This window comes from Oryctolagus cuniculus, chromosome 6 (assembly GCF_964237555.1).
Source record: "Oryctolagus cuniculus chromosome 6, mOryCun1.1, whole genome shotgun sequence".
NCBI lineage: Eukaryota > Metazoa > Chordata > Mammalia > Lagomorpha > Leporidae > Oryctolagus > Oryctolagus cuniculus.
In genome coordinates this window covers 75,799,722-75,823,860 of record NC_091437.1, presented here as the reverse complement: position 1 = coordinate 75,823,860, position 24,139 = coordinate 75,799,722, and the positions used below count along the sequence as shown (strand labels likewise).

The window sequence follows — 24,139 nt, the reverse complement described above, 5'->3', positions numbered from 1 at the left end:
TGAACATTTGCACAACACAATTCAGCCCATATCACCATGTGGGCTTCAGCAAACCTTTTTGTTTCCAGTCTAACTGACTGTTGTAGCCCCAGCAAGAAGCACGTGCTTATGTATGGCATTCAATTATTTACCAAATGAATGAACCTAAGGACTCACTTTAATAGTCCATTTTAAAAGCATATTTTTTCATTTAAAATTGAGTGTGTTTAAAATTGGGTGTGTCGGTAGAAAGAACCAACTGAGGATACATTAACAAGCAGAAGTAATATTTCATCTTAGACAAAAATATCAATATTGGATTGCTGAGATAATGTATAAGGTCAGTTTCTGAAATTTAAAGTTTAAATTTTAAAATGTGCTTTTTTTGGTTCAACATCATAAAGCTGTAAATGATTTTGTGAAAGTAGTAGGAAATGATAGTTTAGAAGCATGGGATTTGGGAACATTATAAATATTGAAGGGAGTTAAAGGTGTCAGACCAAGCATAATCCTTGCAATGTGCTGTTTCTTTTGTGAGCTCTTATTTTCCTCTTTGGAGTGCTGTGCTTATCATGCACCTGATCTCTCAGGCGGCAGAGTCTGGACACTGTGCCTTTCATTGTTCACTACCAGGTTCTGGTATGAAAACCCTGGCGTGTTCACCCCTGCACAACTCACTCAGCTCAAGCAAGTGTCCCTGGCCCGAGTGCTTTGTGACAACGGCGATGACATTCAGCAAGTCCAGGCAGACGTCTTTGTAAGGGCAGAATACCCACAGGGTTACCTGAGCTGTAGTGACATCCCGAAGATGGATTTGCGAGTGTGGCAAGACTGCTGTGCAGGTCAGTAACGCCATACTTAGCTCCGTCTGCATTTTCTTGTGTCTGTATTTGTGTGTGCACTTGGCATTACTTCCAGTGCTAAAGAATATGTGATTTAAAGATACACAAAGAACAGTAACATAAAAAGGTTCCTTTGGAAATTCAATGGAAATTTCTGGTGTGCATATCAGGAAGGGCAAAGGCCACCCTAGTCAACCAATGTCTTCCATTTCACACGAACGATGGCAGAGTGGAGGGGTCCTTGCTGACTGAATTAGATTCTTGCTGTATTTCATGTTACTGCACCGAAGATCCAGCTCCAATCATTGGGTGCTGAAATGTTCTTGGTGGTCAGCTGAGCAGAGAGAAAAGAAAAATCACAGCAATGTGTCTAACTTAGACTCTTCATTCTCTATAAGATGCTGCAGTTGTGTTCATTGGAAACATGAGGAGATCTTGATAGAATCAGATGGAAAGTTTTCACTATTGACTTGGCAGAATTTGTAATAGCTATCAACTATTATGAGCCATATTCTCTTTTTGGTGCTTCATAAACATCTATTCATCCTCAAACTACCTCTTAAGATATTGAGAATTTATTCTCTTTTATTACATGAAGAAAATGTGGCTCAAAAATGCTAGATGTTTTGCTCAAAACCTAAAAATGAGTAAGCAGTAGACTTGACAACAGGAAGTGAACCAGCAAATGAAAGAACTCTGTTTGTCTCTGTTTCTCTGTGTTTCAAATAAAATAGAAGAAAGAAAATAAAAAAAAAAAATCAGAGCTAGTCCCCTGACAGCATGTCTGTTCCTTCTACACTGACGTTTGAAGGTCATGACAAGCAAACTCACTTGAGGATATAAATATGAGGGAGTCTTCAAAAGTGCATGAATATGTGTATTATGAATAAAGCTGGGCATGGATTTCAAAAATTTTCTGTGTCAGAATAAACTCACTTCTTAAATCCATTATCCACGATCTTTTTGAAGTGTCTGCATATGGTTTGGTATGTCCAATCATAAGGGAAGCTGTTTGAAAATGCTTATAATGACAACTACTCTAAATGGATGAGTGTATATTTTTTTCCTTGAATGCACATGGATTTTTCATAAAAATAAATCAAGAGATATATTTTAAATATTAGAACTTACGGAAGGAGTATTAACCTAGTAGTTCAGACTCTTAGGTTCTACAACAGAGTGTCTGTGTTATATTCCTTGCTCTAGCTCCTCACTCCAGCTTCCTGCTAAAACTGATCTTAGGATGCAGTGGTGATGGCTCAAGTATTTGGTTTCCTGCTGTCACTTGGGAGACCTGGATTGAGTCCCTACCGCCTGATTCTGGTCTCCTGGTTCTTAAGAGCATTTGAGGAGTGAATAAGCAAATGGGTGTCCCCCCCATCCCTGGCCTAATCTCTGTCTCTGTCTACTTCCCAAATATTTGATTTTTTTTAAAAAGAGACTTAGAGATGTATAATAACTGCTCAAAAGTAAAATGCTTATTCATGGCCAGGACTTTTTCCATCTACCAATTAACAGAAACATAATTAGGGGCTGATTAAACCATTCCCATCTCTAAGGAAGTAGATTGTGGCTATTTAGTTTCAGCTAGGTCTATGTTTTCAATAGTCTGAGTTAATGCAGCCAAGAACTGCTTGAATCAGCCAGATTGTGTTCCACTCCTGAGACCTGAAGTTGTTACTTTCAGAGGGAGAAAGAGTTAGACAGAGGGAAGGAGAGAGAAAGATGAAAGGACCAAGAAATTATTATCTTTACTGCTCAGTACATTTGTCTTTGTCATGTCTTCATTCATGTTGAAGAATTCTTTACTCCCACTTGCTGATCTTATTCTCAGATTAAAATGAATAAAATACTGGTGTTTAAGTGATTCAAGTATTTTAACTGACATTATTCTAGAGAAAAATAAAGGGCTCTGTTAAAGATTTAAATAGCCATTCCAAGAAGCCCTAGTAGTTTATCTTTCTTGGAATGAAAGGTATTTATTAAACCGACTCAGCTCCTTATGCTACTTGAATGGAAGAATTTTATTTATAGCAGTGTTTTTTTCTTATTATCATTTATTCAGTTCTGTATCTCACAACTAATAGTCTACTGATTAATACTAATTATCTACCAAATTCCAAGTGTGAATTTAACTACAATTTTTAATAATCATGGGAAGATTTTTCTGACTGCTTTATTTCAGTGAACTGTCAATCTGTTCAAAACAGTAAAAAATATAAATATAATTGAGTTCTGGATAACTATTTTGCTATTCTTCTTAGGTAAATAGCACTAAAAATGGACATGGGCTTGTTGTTACACAGATATAGGACCATGGATTTGTGCATGATGAAGTTGTGCAGAAATAGGGTTTTAAGGGATTGGGATTTCATTTCATTGTTCACATCTGGCCCATTCTGTAACGAATTTTATTTTCTACCTTTTTCACCCATGAATTTTAAATTTCTCTTCACTAAAACTGGAGATAATTCTAAAACATCTTGCTGTTGTTTTTATTGTTGTTTTTCCCTCTTTGTCCTTTAGTAATTCCATTCTGCCATCTATTTATGCTTGCTTCAAAGCTTGTGTAAATTTTCCCAAAGCATTCCATATATCTGTACATAATTAATTCTTATAATTAGCACTTAGCATTTAATGGATATGTTTGCATATAACAACATTTATGTAGCCCTACTTTATATGTCAGTGCCTTTATTTCTACAGGCTAGATTCTTAAAGAACCACAAAAGCAAAGCTGCTGAGTTAAAGGATATATAGTTTTAATTACAACATTGTTGTCAGATTTATTTCTACAAAGGTAAACTTTACAGTTCCATGAGCAATTACATGAATACTCATTTCTTCACTTTGCCAAACACTGGTGTTATAGCCCTTATTCTGTTGATAGTTCAGTGTGTGAAAACTTAATTATCTGGGGTATTTTTAATTTGCATTTTTCTATTAGTTTGCAGAAGCAACTTTTTGCATGGTTGTTGGTTTGGGGATTTGCTCCTCTGTGCATTGGGTATTTATTGGCTTTGTCCTTTTCTCCATCTGTGGGAGTTCTCTGCAGATTCTCAGTGATAACAGTGATAACAGCACTGAGAGGGCTGCTCCCAGGCTTGTCGCTGAATGAACAGGTTTTATCACTTTGCCCAGCAGCAGCATATTTGCTCTTTTGAATGCAAATCTCCGTCTAGGGAAGTAGGTCTCTTCTCTTCAGGTGATCCTGATCTCTAATGGGAACCAATGCTGCATTTTACCCAAGCTGTCCTCCTCTCTATGCACTGTCCGCTCTCAGGTCTTGGAGTCCAAAGTTGTTAATGTGAGAGCTTGGTTTAATGCAATTACTTCATATTACTTAGAGCTTTTCCCCAACTGGTTAGCCTTGTTTATTTCTTCCATTATGTGAGTATACACACATAGAAGTACATGCATACTGCGCATACATGTAGGTATACACACATCTGTTGCACACACATCTAGGTGTTTGCATGAACAGGTGGAAAATGCTCACTTTACTGTGCATCACTTTTCTTTCTTTTTTCTTTTCCTGAAGTGCTCTCTTTGACTCTGGAGAAAAGAGAGTGGAAGCTGCGGGGTTCTTGTCTGCATGCAAGAAGGAATTTAGGCATGAGACAGAGAGAGAAGTGATAAGGTTTTATTGGGGATAGGGCATCTGTCAGAAGGGAAGGAACAGATAGAGAGTGCCCAGTCACTCAGACTGGGGGACAGCTGGGTTACATAGTTGAATGGAGAGAATACACCTGGGCAGGCCAAGTGGGCAGCTCAGATCGACCAGAGGGCTGAGCACACAGTCTCTGGACTCCTGTTTTTAAGGGAGTCTCTTTGCCTCCTCCACCTATCCTCCAGGCCAAAGGTTGGGGAGCCCTGGCGAAAGGATTTTCTGGGTGAAAATATGAAAAATTCCTTTCCAAGTTTACCACTTGAGACAGGGGAAGCCTTGCTGGTGTCAGCCGAGGGGCTTCTCTCTAGGGTGCTGCTTTAGAGGAAAGATGTTTATCTGGTCAGGAAGGAGTGGGACCTCCTGGAAGGTTATTGGGGTCTGGGCAGGACTTTGCAATGTGATGCTGGACTGCACCTGGAAGGTTATCAGGGTGACCCTGAAATGCAGATGCTGGATGCATATGCTGGACTGCTGTAGGTGTCAGTCTCCCTAGGCCCTGCTTGCACACATAGGCTGATTTCTAACTTCCTGCCTAATATGTTTTGTTTCATTCTTTAGTTTTTCTCACAAAGTAATACTTTCAAACAAGGCATTTGGGTGAATTATTCTGCAAGTTATTTTCGATGCACCATATGTTTTTCTCCCAGAAAATTAAAGGTCATCTCCCTTGCCCAAGATTCTTGGAATGCAGTCTTCTTTTTCATTGTGTGGGTGCTCCAGCTCTGACACATCATTCTTACACTGCAATTGCAAGGTTAGGTGCCAATCTGAGCTTTTCTGCTTAAATATATTTTCCTAATTCTTTTTTTAATAATTTTAAAGATTTATTTATTTATTTGAGAGGAAGATTGACAGAGAGAAGAAGAGACACACACACTCAGAGAGAAAGAAACATCTTCCATCTGCTAGTTCAGTCCCCAAATGGCCACAATGGCCTTGCTGGGCCAAGCTGAATCCAGGAGCCTGGAACTCCCTTCTGTTCTCCAATGTGGGTGGCAGGAGTTCAGCTATTTGGGCCATCCTCTGCTGTTTTCCCAGGTACAGTAACAGGAAGCTGGATCAGAAACAGAGCAACTGGTACTCAAACCAGTGCTCTTATAGGGCATTGCAAATAGCAGCTTTACCCATTGCTCTATAACACTGGCTCTCTTTAGTTCTTTATTACTGGGACTCTGTTAAATCTTTTAGTTTGTTTGTCCTCAGCATTTCAGAATTAGATCAGAATATGCTAGATGTGGGGCTGGCACTGTGGTGTAATGGGTTAAGCCACTATCTGTAGTGCTGGCATTCCATATGGGTGCTGATTTGAGTCCCAGCTGCTCCACTTCCAATCGAACTCCCTGCTAATGTGCCTGGAAAAGCAAGGAAAGATGACTCAAGTGCTTGGGCCCCTGCACTCACATGGAAAAACTGGAAGAAGCTCCTGTTTCCTTGCTTCAGCCTGGCCCAGCCTGGCTGTTGTAGCCATTTGGAGAGTGAACTAGTGGTTGCAATCACTCTATCTTTCAATTAAATAAAATAAATCTTTAAAACATTTTCATATGCTTATTGCAACTTTTCTGTTACCAGAGGGAAGGCTGTGAAAGCCGTGGGGTGCATGCAAGAAAGAATTCAGGCATTCAGGACCGAAGGGACAGAGAGAGAGTACCCAGTCGCTCCGACTGGGGGACAGCTGGGTTACATAGTTGAATGGAGAGAATACACCTGGGCAGGGCAGGCCAGACAGGTGGCTCAGCAGAGAGGAAGAGCTGAGCAAGCAGTCTGGATTCCCTAGGTTTTTAAGGGAGTCTGCCTACCCACCTCCCCCCTCCTCCAGGACAAAGGATGGAGAGTCCTGGGGGAAGGGTTTGTTGGGTAAAAATTAGCAAATTCCTCCCCAGATTTGCTGGTGCCTAGGCAGAGTATGGGGGCTTCCAATAGGGCATCTGAGAAGGTTTTATTGCCCCATGTTATCAGGTAACTCCTTTGGTCCTGAGGAGAGAGAATTCTCCTAGGAGCTTGCCTTGGGAGAAGGGCTGGGACCACCTGGGAGGTTATCAGGGTCTGGGCAGGACTTTAAAGTGCAAGATGCTGGGCTTCTGGAGCTTCCACAGTAGATGCTGGTCTTCAGGCCTTTCTCATACACACATAGGCTCAATTTCTGACTTCCTACCTAACATTTTACTTTCAATCCAATGAAACATAATGAGTAATTTCAATTCACAGATTTTCATTTTTCTCCAAGAAAGGGAAATTTTCTGCTCAGATTTCCTTACTTTTTGTTTTTCTGAAGTATCTTTCAAATATTATTTTTTTCCTTTTTGAAACATCCCTTATTTGAGTGTTAGGTTTCCATGATCCACCTTCCAAATCTCTTTACTTCCCTTTTATGTCCTTTCATATTTTAGATAAATGTTCTGATGTGTTCTTTACACATGACCAAGAATCCGAAATTACTCACCAGTCTCAACAGGGACCATCTTCCTTGTTAATTTATCTATTTAATTTCTTAGTTCCAACATCATCTCTTCAGGCTTTAGGAAGTCTTTCTCTGCAGCATCTGTGATGTCTTAAGTTGGTCTATGACTGCTGGTATTCTAATCAGGTGCTCTTCACTCTCCTCTGCCCTGTGAGGCCTATTTTTACTGTGCTGTCCCTTCCTCTTCTCTCCTGCTGTTCTAATCTCTGGATGCACAGTGACTATTCTTCTGGATCATGGGGGCTTGGGTCAGGTTGTCTGAAAGTCACCACCATGGCAGAAACCCAGAGGAAGATGCCAGACCTGCTGAGCTGGTTGTGACTTAAGCCTCTACAGGCAGAGGACAGGAAGGCAGCTCACCTATTCAGTTCCTTCTTGGCCTTGTGAGAGATGAAGACACATGTCAAGCTCTGAATATGCAAGCTCTCGGAGCAACCCTATAAAGTCAGAACATCAGGCTCTTCCAGAGGTGAGCTTCCCTTAGTCCTCAGCTGGTACTGAGTACATCTGCACAGGTGTCAGGGCCTTGTGCAGAGAATTCTCTGCTAGTTCTTCTCCCGGGCCTCAGTACTCCACTATCCTTCAAAACCCACCATGACCTCCATTTGCCATGCATCTTGTCCTTGGGGAAACCTGCGCCCTGGGGTTGGAGTAGAGGGGAAAGCTCATCCTTGGGGTGCTGTACTCCCTGAATGCTGCTGTTCTCTGGGTCTGCATGCTGCAGGGCGGGGGAGGCTCCACTTGTGGGGCTCAAGTCAACACCCTTCTTGTTTTTGTTGTGCTGAGTTCTGAGGAAAGTCTAACCCTTTTGGGAGAAACATGGGCATGACAGTTTTCCTGTACGACGGTCTTCCCTAGCATACCGGGCCGTTTGAAGGTCACTGAAGTCCCTGTTTAATTGGGTCACCCACACTGTGGTTAGTGATAAAAATAAACCCACTCATACTGTGGGAAAACAGGTTTTGGTGTAAAGCTGAGTGACGGCCCCTGGGTTTTGGTTATAAAGCACTAGTTTCTTTGAAGATGGAAAGAGATCCTGCAACAAACCTCCGGAGTGACTGCACAAAAAAACAAAAAAACAAAAAAACAAAAAAACACACAACAAGATGTGACTTATGCCTGTCCTCTTGTCTGAGAGGGCTCTGAGCCGATATTTCCATGTAGAGTTCACATTCTTTTCATTTAAAGACACGTTATTAGATTAGGATTCGTGTTGGCTGCAGGTCTGATGGAGAAGTGTGGGATTGTTCTGTTCCCCATCTGAGATGACCTCGCTTTTGTCCTTTACAGTTGGCTGTCTTCTCTACAGTGAGTCTTTTCATTTGCACTAAAGAGACTTCCCCAAAGTCCCCAAGTTCTTCCTGTGATGTGATTTAGCTACTTCACGATTCTAAAGTTCTATTGTAGTTCCCTCAGAACAATCTACAATCTAGCTTATTGCAGTCTTACAAATTCTGATGTCAAAAGTAAGAGTAGTTATCAAGCTATATGCTGATGTGTTAAATTTCTTCTGAAAAATAAATAGAGGCACTCTGTTCAAAAAGAGTCTAAGCAGTTATCTTCCAAAAACTCAAGGAATCTCTCTTGCATAGATATCTCATTTCTGCTGTTTTGGTTTTGTCAACTTCTTGTTTTTGCTTTATGAGTTTCTTTCTCTGCCCATAGGATTTTTTTAAAAAAATTATTTAAGTTATACAAATTTCCTGTATTTTATACATAGTGATTTAGGAACATAGTGACAGTTCCCACCCACCGTCCTTTCTTCTTTTCTTCTTTTCACACATAGTTAGAGTCAGCGGTCTACTGCATGTGCTTACAAGTCAGATTCCATGAATGCGGCAATATGTATGAATTGACTATGTATGCATCATTAAGTACAAGTGCAGCTAAAGGCAAATCAAAGGTCATCTACTCAGATAACCTCCTTTGGGATTTTTTTTTTTTTTTATTTCCTGTATTTGTATTTTTTTTGTCTTTGGGCCATTTACCAGTCTACTGGAAGACATTCTGGGAATCCTGTGTTTGCACAGGCATCACTTAACAATAGAACCAGAAAATGCAGAAATATGGCAGAGGCCAGGTGGTTCTGACTGAGTGAGATGGATAGATATCCACCAGCCAGAGTAAGAGTCCTGGGGTACACAACACTCCAGAATTATCAATATGAGTGACAATAAAGAAACAATATTCCAATTAAATCATGGCAGGTTTTTATCAAAAAATTATGTTACCTCTTGTCCATTAGGAGGCTTTAATTTTTCTGTGCACATGAGAAAAGGCTACACAATTGACAATGTGTCTACATTACCATGTCAAAACAACATGCAAGTTAACTGAAAGCACATATAAACAAGAGAGTAGTTTGGGAGATAATTATCAGATGAATCAATTTTTTATTTGGAATTGTTATTCTTTTATTGTGCCAAAAAGCAATAACTGAATGTCATAAGCAATTCCTAGGAAACAGTACACTTCCACTGAAACAAAGAATAAAAATGTGAGGAACAGAAAAGCCCAGACAGAGCTTGAGCCATTGAAGTTTTCTTTTAAGTAGCAAGTTTTCAAAATGTTGATTGACTTGATTTGTTTTTGAGGTATAAGAGCATAAAAACCTCAAAAGGCAAATTCTAAATAGGTAATTATCAAAAGATCACAACAATCAAGCTTGGTAAATGACAGAATTAACAAACAAGTTAGCAAATATAAGAAAATCAAGAATGTTATTTTGCTAGCATATAAAATAAATTAAGGGGCTGGTGCTGTGATGTAGTAGATTAAAGTACTGCTTGCAACACTGGCATCTAGTATTACAGTGCTGGTTGGAGTCCCCTGTCTCTCTCTCTCACATTGCCATTCAAATAAATAAATACAACTTTTTAAAAATATTCTCAGAAATTTAACTTTTTATATTACTTAACATATTTGATAAGTTATAAAATTCCTGAATTCTTTTCTCTCTTAAATTACTTACAGATTTTCAAAGGTATTGATCATTTGAGAGGGGAAAAAAAAAAAACTAAACAAAAACATGTTTGAAGTTTAGGGAACAATATTTGAAAAAGATTTACGTTACTTTTACTCAGCTGGGGATAAAACTCAAGGGTTTTTTTGCTGTTGTTGTTGTTATTTTATCATACTGTATAGTCTGACAGCTATTTTTTCTTCTTCTCTCCTTTCTGTAATTTCCTCCATGCTTCTTCTAGCTATAGTACAAACGCTTCATAATATTCACAGAAAGTGCAAATTATGAAAAATTATTTTTCAAAACTTTCAAATTTTTTGTACCAAAATAAACCCATAATGATCTAGTTAAGACACTAAGGAAAAACAGTTTGAAAAGTGTCTTTGTTTGGAGACACCAAGATGGTGGAATAGGGAGGGAGCTTGCTGCTCTAGTCCAGGGAAGATAGTTTAAAAAAAAAAAAAAAGGCATAGAGAGAGTGCAATCTCGGGGAAGAGTTAGGGAGAAAACGGCAGGCAGGGGAAACTCCATACAAATTACAGGGACAGGCCAGCACCTCGGCTCAATAGGCTCATCCTCCACCTGAGGCACCAGCACACCGGGTTCTAGTCCCAGTCTGGGCTCCAGATTCTGTCCCGGTTGCCCCCCTTCCAGGCCAGCTCTCTGCTGTGGCCAGGGAGTGCAGTGGACGATGGCCCAAGCCCTTGGGCCCTGCACCCCATGGGAGACCAGGAGAAGCACCTGGCTCCTGCCTTCGGATCGGCGGGGTGCGCTGGCCGCAGCGCACCAGCTGCGGCGGCCATTGTAGGGTGAACCAACGGCAAAAAGGAAGACCTTTCTGTCTCTCTCTCTCACTGTCCACTCTGCCTGTCCAAAAAAAAAAAAAAAAAAAAAAAATTACAGGACACTGTGGATCTACAGAAAAGATATGGCTGCACACATCTCAGTACCCCAACAGCTAGAGCTTCAGCACCAGCTTTGGAGAGTGAGGTTAGTAAGACAAGACTGCAGCAGCAGCAGTCCAAACCCTTGGCAATAGAGTTGCAGGAAGAGTCTGGTGTGAGTCTGGCTTGGAAACCTGTGGGGGATAGCTTACCAGTCAACCTGCATGAAAAAAACGGGGGGCATATTTTCCTCTCCCAGATCACCCAGCACCGGCATCCTGGAACTAGCAGAGAGGGGCTGGGCGCCATTTTGGACATACAAAACTGCTGTACCAATTGCTGTCCACACCCCCAGCAACCAGGAGATACCCGATTATAGCTGAGAGAATTGACAGGGGCCTGGGTGCTCATGACTGTGGGAGCCTTGTGTAGTGAGACTGTGAAAACACTGTGGCTTCATGAGAGGCCACAAGGTGTGGCTGGGTCTTTGGGTATTTATGCTGGGCAGCTCCACATGCTCAGGGCTCCCTAATTGCTTGATGAAAGTCATTGCTCTGGGGTCCATGCTCACACAGAGCATGGATCATTTGTGTGGTTCTTGTGGCAGTGCAAAGAATACTATACCCACTAGGGCTAGTGACCAGGCATTGGTCTCCTTGGAAGCCAGGAGACTATGCCAACAGAGCAGATTAAACCTCCCCTCTGATAAAAACAAACAAAAGAGATACCATGCCCAATTTGGGTGTTACCTTGGAGACTCCCCTTACCCTGTATCAATCAGAGCTCCCTGGCCACACCCAACACACACCTCAGTGTATTCGCTGAAACAGCAGACACTCCACTAATCAGAGGCATATTCTTAAGATAAAAACCATCACAGGGAAGAAAAAACAAGAAGTATCTCCACAAATATCTAAAAATAAACATAGCAATTCAAGAAACAAGAATAAGGAAAGTAACATGATGCCTTCAAAGGAATACAACAACACTTCAGTGCTAGAATATGAAAACAGAGATTGAAGAAATGCCAGAAATGGAATTCAAAAATTGATAGTAGGTATACTTAGAAGTAATCAGAAGCAAATCTATGAATTAAGAAATCCATACATCACATGAATGAACATTTTTCCCACAAAATTTAGATTTTTTTTTTTTGACAGGCAGAGTGGACAGTGAGAGAGAGAGAGATAGAGAGAAAGGTCTTCCTTTGCCGTTGGTTCACCCTCCAATGGCCGCTGCGGCTGGTGCACTGTGCTGATCTGATGGCAGGAGCCAGATGCTTCTCCTGGTCTCCTATGCGGGTGCAGGGCCCAAGCACTTGGGCCATCCTCCACTGCACTCCTGGGCCACAGCAGAGAGCTGGAGTGGAAGAGGAGCAACCGGGAAAGAATCTGGAGCCCTGGCCGGGACTAGAACCCGGTGTGCTGGCGCCTCAGGTGGAAGATTAGCCTATTGAGTTGCAGCGCTGGCCAAAATTGAGATTTTAAAGACAATTCAAAATGAAATATTGGAAATGATGAATTCAATAGATTGAATAAAAAATGTTGTGGAAAGCCTTAACAACATATTTGATGAGACAGAAGGAAGAATAGTTGAGTTAGAAGACAGATCTCTGGAAATTTTATAATCAGAAGAAATGGAAAAAAAGAAGAAGACGAAGAAGGAGGAGAAGGAGGAGGAGGAGGAGAAGGAGGAGGAGGAGGAGGAGGAGGAGGAGAAATTAGAAAACTAAAACACTGTATTGGAGGTTTATGAGATACTATTAAATGACCCAGCATGTATCTTAGGCATTCCTGAAGGCATGAAAAGGGAGAATGGATTAGAAGGCTTTTTTGGTGAAACAATTACAGAAAATTTCCCTAATTTGGAGAAAGAAAGGGGAGTTCAAGTAGAGGAAACTCATAAGACTTCTAATAGACATTACCAGAAAAGATCATCACAATGACACATTGTAGTCAAACTCTACACGGTAAAATATTAAGAGATTCTGAAATGTGCGTGGGAGAAATGCCAAATTACTTTCAGAGGATCTCCAATTAGGGATCAAAAGGGACACATAGACTTCCATACAATAATAATGGAAGACTTCAATACCCCACTTTCAGCAATGGACAGGTCAACCAGATAGAAAATCAGCAAGGAAACAACAGTTAATGGACACTGTAGACCAAATGGACCTAAAGGATACATTACAGAACTTTTCATCCTATCGTTGCAGCATATACATTCTTCTCACCAGTACATGGAACTTTCTGTAGGTTAGACCACATGCTAGGCCATAAAACAAGTCTCAGCCAATTCAAAAAAAATCAAAATCATACTGTTACCAGAGAAGGCAAGGGTTCTTCTTTTCATGCAAGAAAGAATTCAGGCGTGGAAAGCAACATAGCAAGGTTTATTAGGGTAGGGACATCCGTAAGAACAGATGGACACCTCTCCAGACAGGTCCTGAGAGAGAGAATGCCCAGTCTCTCAGACTGTGGAGGGCGAGGTTAAATGATTGAGTGGAGAGAATACACCTGGGCAGGCCAGGTGGGAGGCTCAGCAGAGAGGCAGAGGGCTGAGCGCGCAGTTTACATTTAGGCTGGGTTTTTTAAGGGCATGGTTCTTGCCTTCTCACCTCTTCCCACCTCTTCTCCTAGAACAAAGGACTTTTTGGATATAAATATGAAAAATTCCTTTCTGAGCTTTCCGCCTGAAGTTATCAGACAGGAGGGGTTATCTGGTAGAAGGGGCAGGGTGTTTGAAGTGCAGATACTGGGCTGCACCTGGAAGGTTATCGGGATGACTTTGAGATGCGGATGCTGGACCTAGATGTCAACTCCTCAGGCCTTTGTCACACACACATAAGCTCATTTCTGACTTCCAACCTAATAATACCATGTATCTTCTCTGACAACAATGGAATGAAGCTGGGAATCAATAACTCAAGAAGCTCTAGAACATGTGCAAACACATGGAGTCTGAACAATATGCTCCTGAATGAACAGTGTATCAGAAAAAATCAAAAGAGAAATCAAAAAAACGATGAACAGGTTTTTTTTTCATACTATTTGTTGAACTCTTTACTTAGTATTGAGTTAATCTTCTATGTATAAAGTTAATTGAAAATAGATATTAGTAAAAAATAAGAATGAGAATAGGAGCGGGAAGAGAAAGAAGGCCAGGAGAGTGGATGGAAGGGTGGGTATACTTGAAAGAATCACTATGTTCCTAAAGTTGTATAAATGAAATGCGTGAAATTTGTATACCTTAAACAAAAGTTTTCTGGAGAAAAAAAAAAGAAAAAAAAATGCCCCTGTAGGAACATGCATTCTGCTAAAGTTGATGCAAGAATAAACATCATATTTTTGGCAAAAGTGTGGTGAAAGAATGGTGAAACTATTCTTATTTTACAAAAGTTTATGATGACAATACCCTAGAAAAATCAGGAAATTACAAATGGATAAGTGTTGCTATAAATGAACAAGATGATGTTGAAGTAGAAGTCTGCTATGGTAAATCATATATACATATATATATGTAATATATATATTCGCAAGGAAAATGATGATCTTATTCATGCTCTAGTTGAAGAAGACGGAAAATTACCAGTAGAAACAATAGCCAACACCATAGACGTCTCAGGTGGTTCAACTGGAACAATTCTGAGTGAAAAATTAAAGAGGAGCAAACTTTCTGCTTCATGGCTGCCAAAGTTGTTGCACCCAGGTGAGGTGCACTGAACATCAATCGCTTCAATGAGAATTTTAAACAAGTGGGATCGAGTATTTTGTTAAAACCATTCAAGTAGCTCTTCCAAGACTATGACAGGAGATTACATGTATCTTTTCCAAGTATGACCCTGAAGACAAACACAGTCTAATCAATAGTTACCAAGAGCAGAATGTGGTTGAGTCAAAGCAAAAGCAGAGCAAAGGTCACAAAAATGTTTTTCACAATGCTCAGACACTGTGTTTGTTAAATTTTTATAATGTCAAAGGGTGATCATATCTGCCTATTATGACAGTATTTTGAGAAAATTGGCCAAACTTTAACAGAAAACACCTAGGAGAGCTTCACTAGAGAGTCTTCTCTACCACTACAGTGCCCCTTTTCATTCCTCTCATCAACCAAGAGAAGGGGTCTGCATTTGCCTTAGCAGTTAAGTCATCAGTTTAGAAGCTCACATCCATATTGGAGTGCTTTAGTTTAAGTCCTGGCTCTGCTTCCGATTCCAGTTTCCTGCTAATGTGCACATTGAGAAGCAGCAGGTGATGGTAACCTCTGTATGGGAGATATGGCTTGAGTTTCTGGCTGTTGCTGGCATTCGAAGAATGAACTAGCTGATAAGAGCACTCTCCTCTGTCTGCCACTGCCCCTTGGATAAATAATTTTTTTGAAGAATGATTTTGTGAGATTTTCAATGGAAATTCCTTCGATATTTTTTTTTTTTTGGCCATCATGATTTGGTTACTCTTGATATCTTATTGTTTCTAATCTTAAAAATTAATTCAAGAACACCATTTTTATTCAGTTAATTTGTTCTAATATTTTTTACTACATTGACATGGTTAAATTCCTAGGAATCTCAGTTTCTTAGGAATGTACTAAATGACTAGTAGCATTACTTACAAAAGTGTCTTGAACTTATTGGTGGTAGCTTTGGGATCCGCATGGGAGGAAGGCCTATACTTCCGGGAATAGAGAAGTCCCTTCCTGTACTTCCAGGGAAGAAAAGTCCTTGTCAAGGTCCCTGTGGGTGCCTAAAGGTCAACCAATGATGATCAGACCCTCCTCAACCTTTAACCCCCATGCCCTGAATCTATAAAAGGAGCTCTCCCAATCTCTGATGTGTGACTTCCCCAGCCCCCCACTCTGTTGGGACCGGGGAACCTCGCCTGGGAGTGGAACCCCAATAAAAGCCTGTAACTTAATTGATTCGTCTGCCTGGGAAGATTTGTTACGCGCTGGACACCTTGCAATTGGAGCTTATGTTGAGAAATGAAGTTTACATTTTTACCTTTTAGTTTAATTTTTCATGGACTTTTGAAGTCCCCTTTTAACAACTTTTACTATAGACAGATGACCTTCCTTTTCAGAATCTTATGCTAACAAGTTTCAAATGCAGAAATCTTGACATTTTAATATCAATTTAAGCTAATTTTCCCTTTCAGCTAATCAATAGATCAAGAGTCTTTGCATAACATTGTAAGGCACTAAAGATGCAATTAAGCAATATTCAAAGTCCTTATTAGCAATCTACTTATTTCAGTAAACTCTGTAATTGGTACATGTTTGTGTCATAAATCAAATACATCAACCTCTACTGATATCATTTCTTTGAACATCAATAACACAATGATTTACTCTTCAATTATTTTTGAAGTGAAAAATTACACCTGATGCAGGTGATACTTTTCCTAAGATAAGATGAGTGATGTGTTAAGGTGACATGTCACTCAATGAAATGAAACTTCCTTCCAACAAAACAATTTCACAGTCACAGATGTATATCTTCTACTGGGACTTAAGGAACCATCTGGTCTTGTAATTTCCAGCTGCGTGCTTCACATTGTTCTGTCTTTAAAGCATCGAGTAATTGTAAATACAGTACATTTTATGTACAAATGTGAATATGTTTAGGTTTACTCATCACTGTCTTTCATATAAATTGGGCTTATGTCTGTAAACTAATGAAAATTTAATTTCTTCCATAAGAGACTAATTTTATTGCCATAATATTTCTTGATGCTATGGTTGTTTCATGCTCAACATAAAAAGGCCTTCGAAATATTACTAAAGAAGTAAGATTTCAGCAATTCCTATAAAGCTTTAGTGATCCAATTAAATTGCCCTGTGTTCTCAGGTTTATCTTTGAAAGTTGTTGCTATTTTTAATAGCACACCACAAACACCTCTCCCACTTTCCTTGGTTCCTTGAGGACAAGTGTCTTGTAGGAAAAGCTTGTTGAAATCAAGGTGAGAACAAATATCACAGCAAGAGAAAGGACACTAAATAGCCTTGAAATAACATGAAACAAGGTAAGCACTCAGAAAGTGATAACAGTTAATGAATCAAACTCTTGTTAAAAACGTAGTTTTTACATCAAGAATAGCCACTTCCTTGCAAATAAAAACGAACCAAAAAAATCCTCTCATAAGTATGGAGAATAAGTTATCTTCCAAATACAGTATCTGCATTCACTTAAATCTTTAATATGACAGGGAAAAAATAATCCCCAGGTATCAGACTAGGTAATTCATAATTCATTAAGTTATTAAATTATTAAGAATACTTCTCAATATACAAATTCATTTGTCTACCAGATACAAGAGGTGTTCAAAAATTTTTTGAAAAATGCATAATATCAAAAAGTATGTGTGTGAATTTTAAACCATCCTTTTGCATCAGAATTAACATATTTGATTTCATTTTCTAAGTACCCTTGTAAATATCTTTTAGCATTACTATAAAATTTTAAATCCTCTTTGTACTAATATTATCTAAATGTTGGCTTTGACGAATTTGGAATTTGGCTTTAACTATGGTCCCACGGACAGTGAAATATGCAGCAAAAGCAGGGAAGATGACCTGCATGCCCTTAGGGAACAGCAACAATGCAGACACTAAAGAAACCTTATGAACCAATAAAAAAAAAATAAAGGAAGCTAGTACCATATAGCCATGCTGAAGTTTAAGAGAACTGTGAAGAGCTGATGGTTCTTATGTGTACCCAAAGACAATTTTTATCTCTACAATATTGACAAAAGATATACTTATTAGAATATTGAGAATGATCAAGTATAAAGCCTAAGTCAAAGTAAATCAGGCACCCAAATCATTAGACACAGGAAAGGCAATAACAATATTAAAGAAAACTGGTTTAAGAGGAATAATGCCTCCACTGAGTTAAGCAGTGACCTGTATTTGAATGTTCCTAGTGAAGTCAATTTATGAGAAACTTATCCAAAACCAGACACATTATCTTCATACCCAACATTGGATCTTATCAATTAAAATTAACATTATCTTCAAAAATGCATTAAGAAGTTTTGAAAAATTGGTTTTATACTAGACCACAAGAACACTAAAATTACTAACAGCAAATTTCACATTGAACATTAAGTACTTAAAAATGTTCATGGAAAAATAAAATTAAAAAAAATTATTTTGATGCAAAATATTTTGAATTCATACATATGAGAAGTCTTCACAAGGGACATGGAGAAATATGTATTATGAAAAATACTAGTTATGAATTTCAAAATATTTTGGACCAAAATATACATATCTTTAATTTTCCTTTTCCCTAGATTTTTGGGAGTACCTTCATATTTTTTACCACAATCTAACTAACCTGAAATTAAATAATTGCTTAAAATATTTAGACATTTTATTTTCTTTTAACTTTTTTTTAGTCAATATAAATTTCGAAAGTACATTTATGGATTACAATGGCTTTTCCCCTCATAACGTCTCTCCCACCCACAACACTCCCATCTCCTGCTCCCTCTCCCATTCCATTGGCATCAAGATTCATTTTCAATTCTCTTTATATGCAGAAGATCAATTTAGTATATATTAAGTAAAGATTTCAACAGTTTGAACCACACAGAAACACAAAGTGTAAAGTACTGTTTGAGTACTAGTTATAGCATTAATTCACATTGTACAACACATTAAGGACAGAGATCCTACATGAGGAGTAAGTGCACAGTGACTCCTGTTGTTGACTTAACAAATTGACAGTCTTGTTTATGGCGTCAGTAATCTCCCTAGGCTCTTGTCATGAGTTGCCAAGGCTATGGAAGCATTCTGAGTTCGCCGACTCTGATCATATTTAGACAAGGTCATAGTCAAAGTGGAAGTTCTCTCCTCCCTTCAGAGAAAAGTACCTCCTTCTTTGATGGCCCAGTTCTTTCCACTGGGATCTCATTCACAGAGATCTTTCACTTAGGTTTTTTTTGTTTGTTTGTTTGTTTTTTGCCAAAGTGTCTTGGTTTTCCAGGCCTAAAATACTCTCATGGGATCTTCAGCCAGATCTGAATGCCTTAAGGGCTGATTCTGAGGCCAGAGCGCTGTTCATGGCATCTTCCATTCCATGGGTCTGCTGTGTATCCCACTTCCCATGTTGGATCGTTCTCTCCTTCTTAATTCTATCAGTTAATATTAGCAGACACTAGTCTTGTTTATGAGATCCCTTTGACTCTTAGACCTATCATTATGATCAATTATGAACTGAAACTGATCACCTTTGTGGGGAGCAGCTCGGACTAGACTAAGTTACTGGAATTAAGACTTATTCTATGCATCTGCTCTCCTCTGTGGGGAGCAGCTCGGACTAGACTAAGTTACTGGAATTAAGACTTATTCTATGCATCTGCTCTCCTACAATATGGCGCTGGGAGAGGAGAAAACAGCTTCTACCCAGCTGCCTCCAGTTCAACCAATAAACTGTAGGACTTGCTCCTGATTGGAGAGCAGTGTACTCGGCGTGTGGGCAGCCAAGTTAGGATTGGCGGAGGAGGACTATGAAGGAGGAGAGAGACGGCATGCACTGGGAACATCTATGGGGAACATCTAGCTGAAGGAACACCCGTGCAGCCCCCGAGAGAACCGGCCGGCGGTGTGCCGCTCCCCTGCGGAAGTGGGGAATGCGGCCAGGGGGAACTGCCCTTCCACGGAGGTGGAAGGGATAGTAGCCAACCCGGGAAGAACCAGCAGCAAACCCGGGGAGGGCCGAGCAGACGAAAGAACAGCGCAGGGTCCTGTATTGCTCCTCCACGAAGAGGGGGAGCGACAACCTTGACTAGTAAGATGGCACTGGTACATGCCACCTTGATGGGATTGAATTGGACATTTCTAACTCTACCGTTTGGGGCAAGTCCGATTGAGCATGTCCCAAATTGTTCATCTCCTCCCTCTCTTATTACCCCTCTTATATTTAACAGAGATCACTTTTCAGTTAAATTTAAACACCTAAGAATAATTGTGTGTTAATTACAGAGTTCAACCAATAGTATTAAGTAGAACAAAAAAAAAATACTAAAAGGGATAAAGTATTAAGTTGTTCATCGATAGACTTTTAAAATAGTTTGACCACATATTAGTTTGTCAAGAATATAAAAACTCAGTGGACTACCTAAAATAAATTAATGGAAACATTACATATCAAAACTTGTGGGATACAGGGATGAGTACAAGAATACATTTATATTCTTTATCATTGAAAGTCTTTGTTATTCAAAAATAAATGATTAAAATGTGAAACAAGATGTTAAAGAAAATGCAGTCCAATAAGTATGGAAGTCATTAGGAAGTTGTAATATCAGTATAAAGTGAATTGATTATGAAACTAATAGTTGGTGTAAAAAGAAAAGGAAGGAGAAATAATACCATGTAAATAAAAATAAAAGAATTAGATATTCAAGAAAGGTAAGTAATTATTTAACAAATATTACAGATTTATAAAATATAAACTACATTATAACATATATGATAACCTAACAATGACATTTTCTCAGTAAGGAAAAAGAGAAATCTCAAATGAGAGTAGGAATTAGTTCATATTAATGATCTTCCTTCCTTGTAGTTCTAAGCATGAAAACATCTTAGTTTTTTGCTTTTTGATGCTTTATTTTCAAAGTTTGATATAAAAAATCCCTTGTTAGTTTTTTAATACTCTTCCCAAATTAACGATGATAAATTTATTTTATTTATTTTTAAAGGGCCAGAGTCCACATAAATAGGTAAATTTTTGGTGTGCAATATATTAATATTACTGTACAGCTCTTATCATGAGAAATATTCTCCTCATTCAAGAAGGAGAGTGTCCGTTGCAACATGAATGGCTGTTGAGATGGACATATACTGACCTAACCTATAATGAGTCAGACCCTTGTACTAACCCTTTCCGTGGGACCAAATCTGTGACTTGCTTCTAACCAGTATGCTATGCAAAGGTTTGGGATATTGCTCGTGTGATTGTGTTCATCAGATAAGACTGTCTAGCAGATGGAACTGAGCTGGACTAACACTTGGACAGAAATTCCATGTGGGTGGCATGTACCTAGTTGAGCCTTCACTTCTGCCCCTGAGAGTATGCATTAGCAGAGGTTAAACTAGACATGGAACTGGTGAAATGTAGGCATCTTAGCCAGCTGGCCAGTGCCCAGCCCTCAATGATTTTTAATCTATGGAGTGCAGCATTGGCACACTGGTGTTACGTAGCCACATGCCTTTGACTGATTCATGCAAAGATGAAAGATGGCCTGGGCTAATGTAGCTTGACTTCCTTAACTTACCCTGTCCATGACTTCCAATTCATTCCAACAAAGTGGAATAGCTAGAGATCGTCCTGTAGTAAGCTGCTGCCCTGAGAATCCCATGATTTTGTTAGTTGGAAATCCTGAAATTCCCATCCTTAATATCTGTTTTATATGTGTCCACTCCTGGGTTAGATCAGATTGGGGTCTATGTTTGGATGTGATTCCTAAGGATGTGATTGAAATCTACGTATATGTAGAGTAACCCTTTCCTTTGTTTTTTTGTTTTTTGTTTTGTTTTTGTTTTGTACTGACTAGCAAGCCATGTCAATACTTTTCTACCAATTTTTCATAGTAATACCTTCAAATACTAAATTCCTGTACACTTTTAAAAAGAGAGATATTTATTTATTTGAAAGGTCAAGTGACAGGTTATGAGCAAGGCAAAAGAGAGAGGGAGGAAAAGAAAGAGCAAGAGCGAGAGAAAGAGTGAGAGAGAATCTTTCATTTCCAAATGGTCAAAACAGCTGGGTTGGCCAAGCTGAAGTCAGGAGCCAGGAACTCCGTTCTGGTCTCCCACACAGGTGGCAGGGACCCAAGCACTCAGGCCATCTTCCACTGATTTCCTAGGCACATTAGCAGGAAGCTGGATAGGAAGTAGAGTAGCACTCTGATACAGGATGCCTGCATCCCAAGTGGTAGTTTAACCTGCAGCACCACAACACTGGTCCCAATTTCCAGTACTTTACAAAGTTTCATACATTGTGCCATGAAGCTGAAATGTTTTGGTGGAGATAATGTCAAAATATGACATTTCATAACTATAACATAGGAAAACACACTTTCCCAAAATATATACATTCAACTGCTTTAGGGCAAAATGTATTTTCATAGTCGTGGAAACTTGAAAAACAGTTTACAAACATATTTTCTCAAGCTTTAATCCAATAATTGTGTTTTTGAGGGACCAGTGTTGTAGATAAAAGCCACAGCCTAGGAAGCTGGCACCTCACATGAGTGTTAGTTCATGTCCCAGCTGTTCCACTTCTGATCCAGCTCTAATGCACCTGAGAAAAGAATGGAAATGGTCCACATGTTTGAGCCACTGCACCCACCTGGGAGACTGATTGAATTTTGGCTTGGCTCAGCCCTGTTGCAGCCATCTGGGGTAGTGAACCAGTGGATGGAGAAAATCCCTCTCTCTCTCTCTCTCTCTCTCTCTCTCTCTCTCTCTCTCCACCCCATAACTCTGACTTTCCAATAAATAATTCTTTAAAAATATTTTCGAACATAAGTTACAAACTTATGAATAAAGATACATTTATAACTTTGGCATTATGTAAACATTACTGATCAGCTAAGTTAAGTCAGTTAGCTTATGGTCTCAACTTCTCAAACAATAAGAGCCACCTCTACTGAGCCTCATCTGTGTGGGTCATTCTTACTTACTAAGTGCTTTACTTACATTAATTAATTTACTTCTCTCAACACCTCCATGTGATGAGTTGCATTTTCAACCCCATATTAAAGTGGAGAGAAATGGAGTCAAAAGGATGTGGGAAGAATCATTATGTTCTTAAAAATTGGATATAGGAAGTACATGAAATTTGTTCCCTTTATATAAATTTTAAAAATTAAATAACTTCTTCAAAGTAATATATGTTGAATGTGGGGTAGACAGGATACAAAGCCAAAGGATGTCACTCCTCCAAACATACTCTTTTATTTTTTGGGGGGCAAGCAGAGTGGACAGTGAGAGAGAGAGACAGAGAGAAAGGTCTTCCTTTACCGTTGGCTCACTCTCCAATGGCCGCCGCGGCCGGCATGCTGTGGCCGGTGCACCGCGCTGATCCGATGGCAGGAGCCAGGTACTTATCCTGGTCTCCCATGGGGTGCAGGGCCCAAGCACTTGGGCCATCCTCCACTGTACTCCCTGGCCACAGCAGAGAGCTGGCCTGGAAGAGGGGCAACCGGGACAGAATCCGGCGCCCCGACTGGGACTAGAACCCGGTGTGCCGGCGCCGCTAGGCGGAGGATTAGCCTAGTGAGCCGCAGCACCGGCCATCAAACATATTCTTAAAACACAGAAATGGATAACTCAGTTCCATAAAAGGAATTACTTGACCTTTTTGATTTCTTTCCTTCATTGTTTTATTAAAATATTTATTGAAGTGTCCCATGTGCAGGTACTCTGCTAAGGATAAACTGGGAGGTAGGACAGAGTTTTCCTCTCTGCATCTTCTGGGATAGGGAGGTCATGTGACAGATGTGGACATGGAGAGCACAGGGAGCCAAGAGATTCACATGACTTATTCTTAGCAGTGCAGGAAGGACTTCTTGGAGAAAACTGATTGGACACGTGCAGTGTTCATTACTCAAGGGAGGTCAAATACAGCTGGAGCTGGATCACTGACCACCAATTGTGCACCGGGGGAAATGAGGCTGGGAAGGCCACGAAGTGAAGTACAGGAAAGGATCTGATGTGAATCAGTAAGTATAGGGGCTGTAGTTCACAAAGCCAGGGTGGGCACAGGGATGTGAAAGGGGATCAACCCTGGCACCTGAACACTCACTCACACATATACCTGCACACACATACACCTGTACACACAAGCTTGCACATATGTTACATTATGCTCCCTGAAAATTAGTCATATGGCTGCATCTTCACCCACATCTGCTGGTGTCTGGAAACACTCTGCTGGATTTCATCCCTCAAGTTAGATGTAGATCAGAAATCTGACAATACTTTTGAGCTGATCTAAATGTAGATCAGCTCCTTTTACCTTCCATACTGGACCCATCAGTTCACTCATTTATATAAAAAACAATAGTTCCATTATAGTCACCTCTTAATATCTATAGTGGATGGGTTGTAGGTCTCCCAAAAAATTAAATTTGCAGATTTTAAGTCTCCAATATAAAATAGCACAGTGTTTGTGTATAACATATGCATGTCCTCCCATACTGTTTAAATCATGCCTAGATTACTTATAACACCTAATACTGTGCAGATGCTATGTGAACAACAATTACATGGTATTGTTTAGGAAATAATGACAGCAAAAATGTCTTTCCACATTTAGTATAGATGCAC

The 24,139-nt window shown here is 39.6% G+C and overlaps 1 protein-coding gene across 1 annotated transcript in view; it reads left to right on the top strand.

The window, feature by feature from the left end:
• PXDNL (peroxidasin like) overlaps nucleotides 1–24,139 on the top strand; it is a 519,551-nt gene that overhangs the window by 464,835 nt on the left and 30,577 nt on the right. Inside the window, exon 19 of the mRNA XM_002710472.5 lies at nucleotides 613–821. Within this exon, the coding sequence (XP_002710518.3) occupies nucleotides 613–821 (209 nt within the window). The remainder of the gene's footprint in view (nucleotides 1–612; nucleotides 822–24,139) is intronic.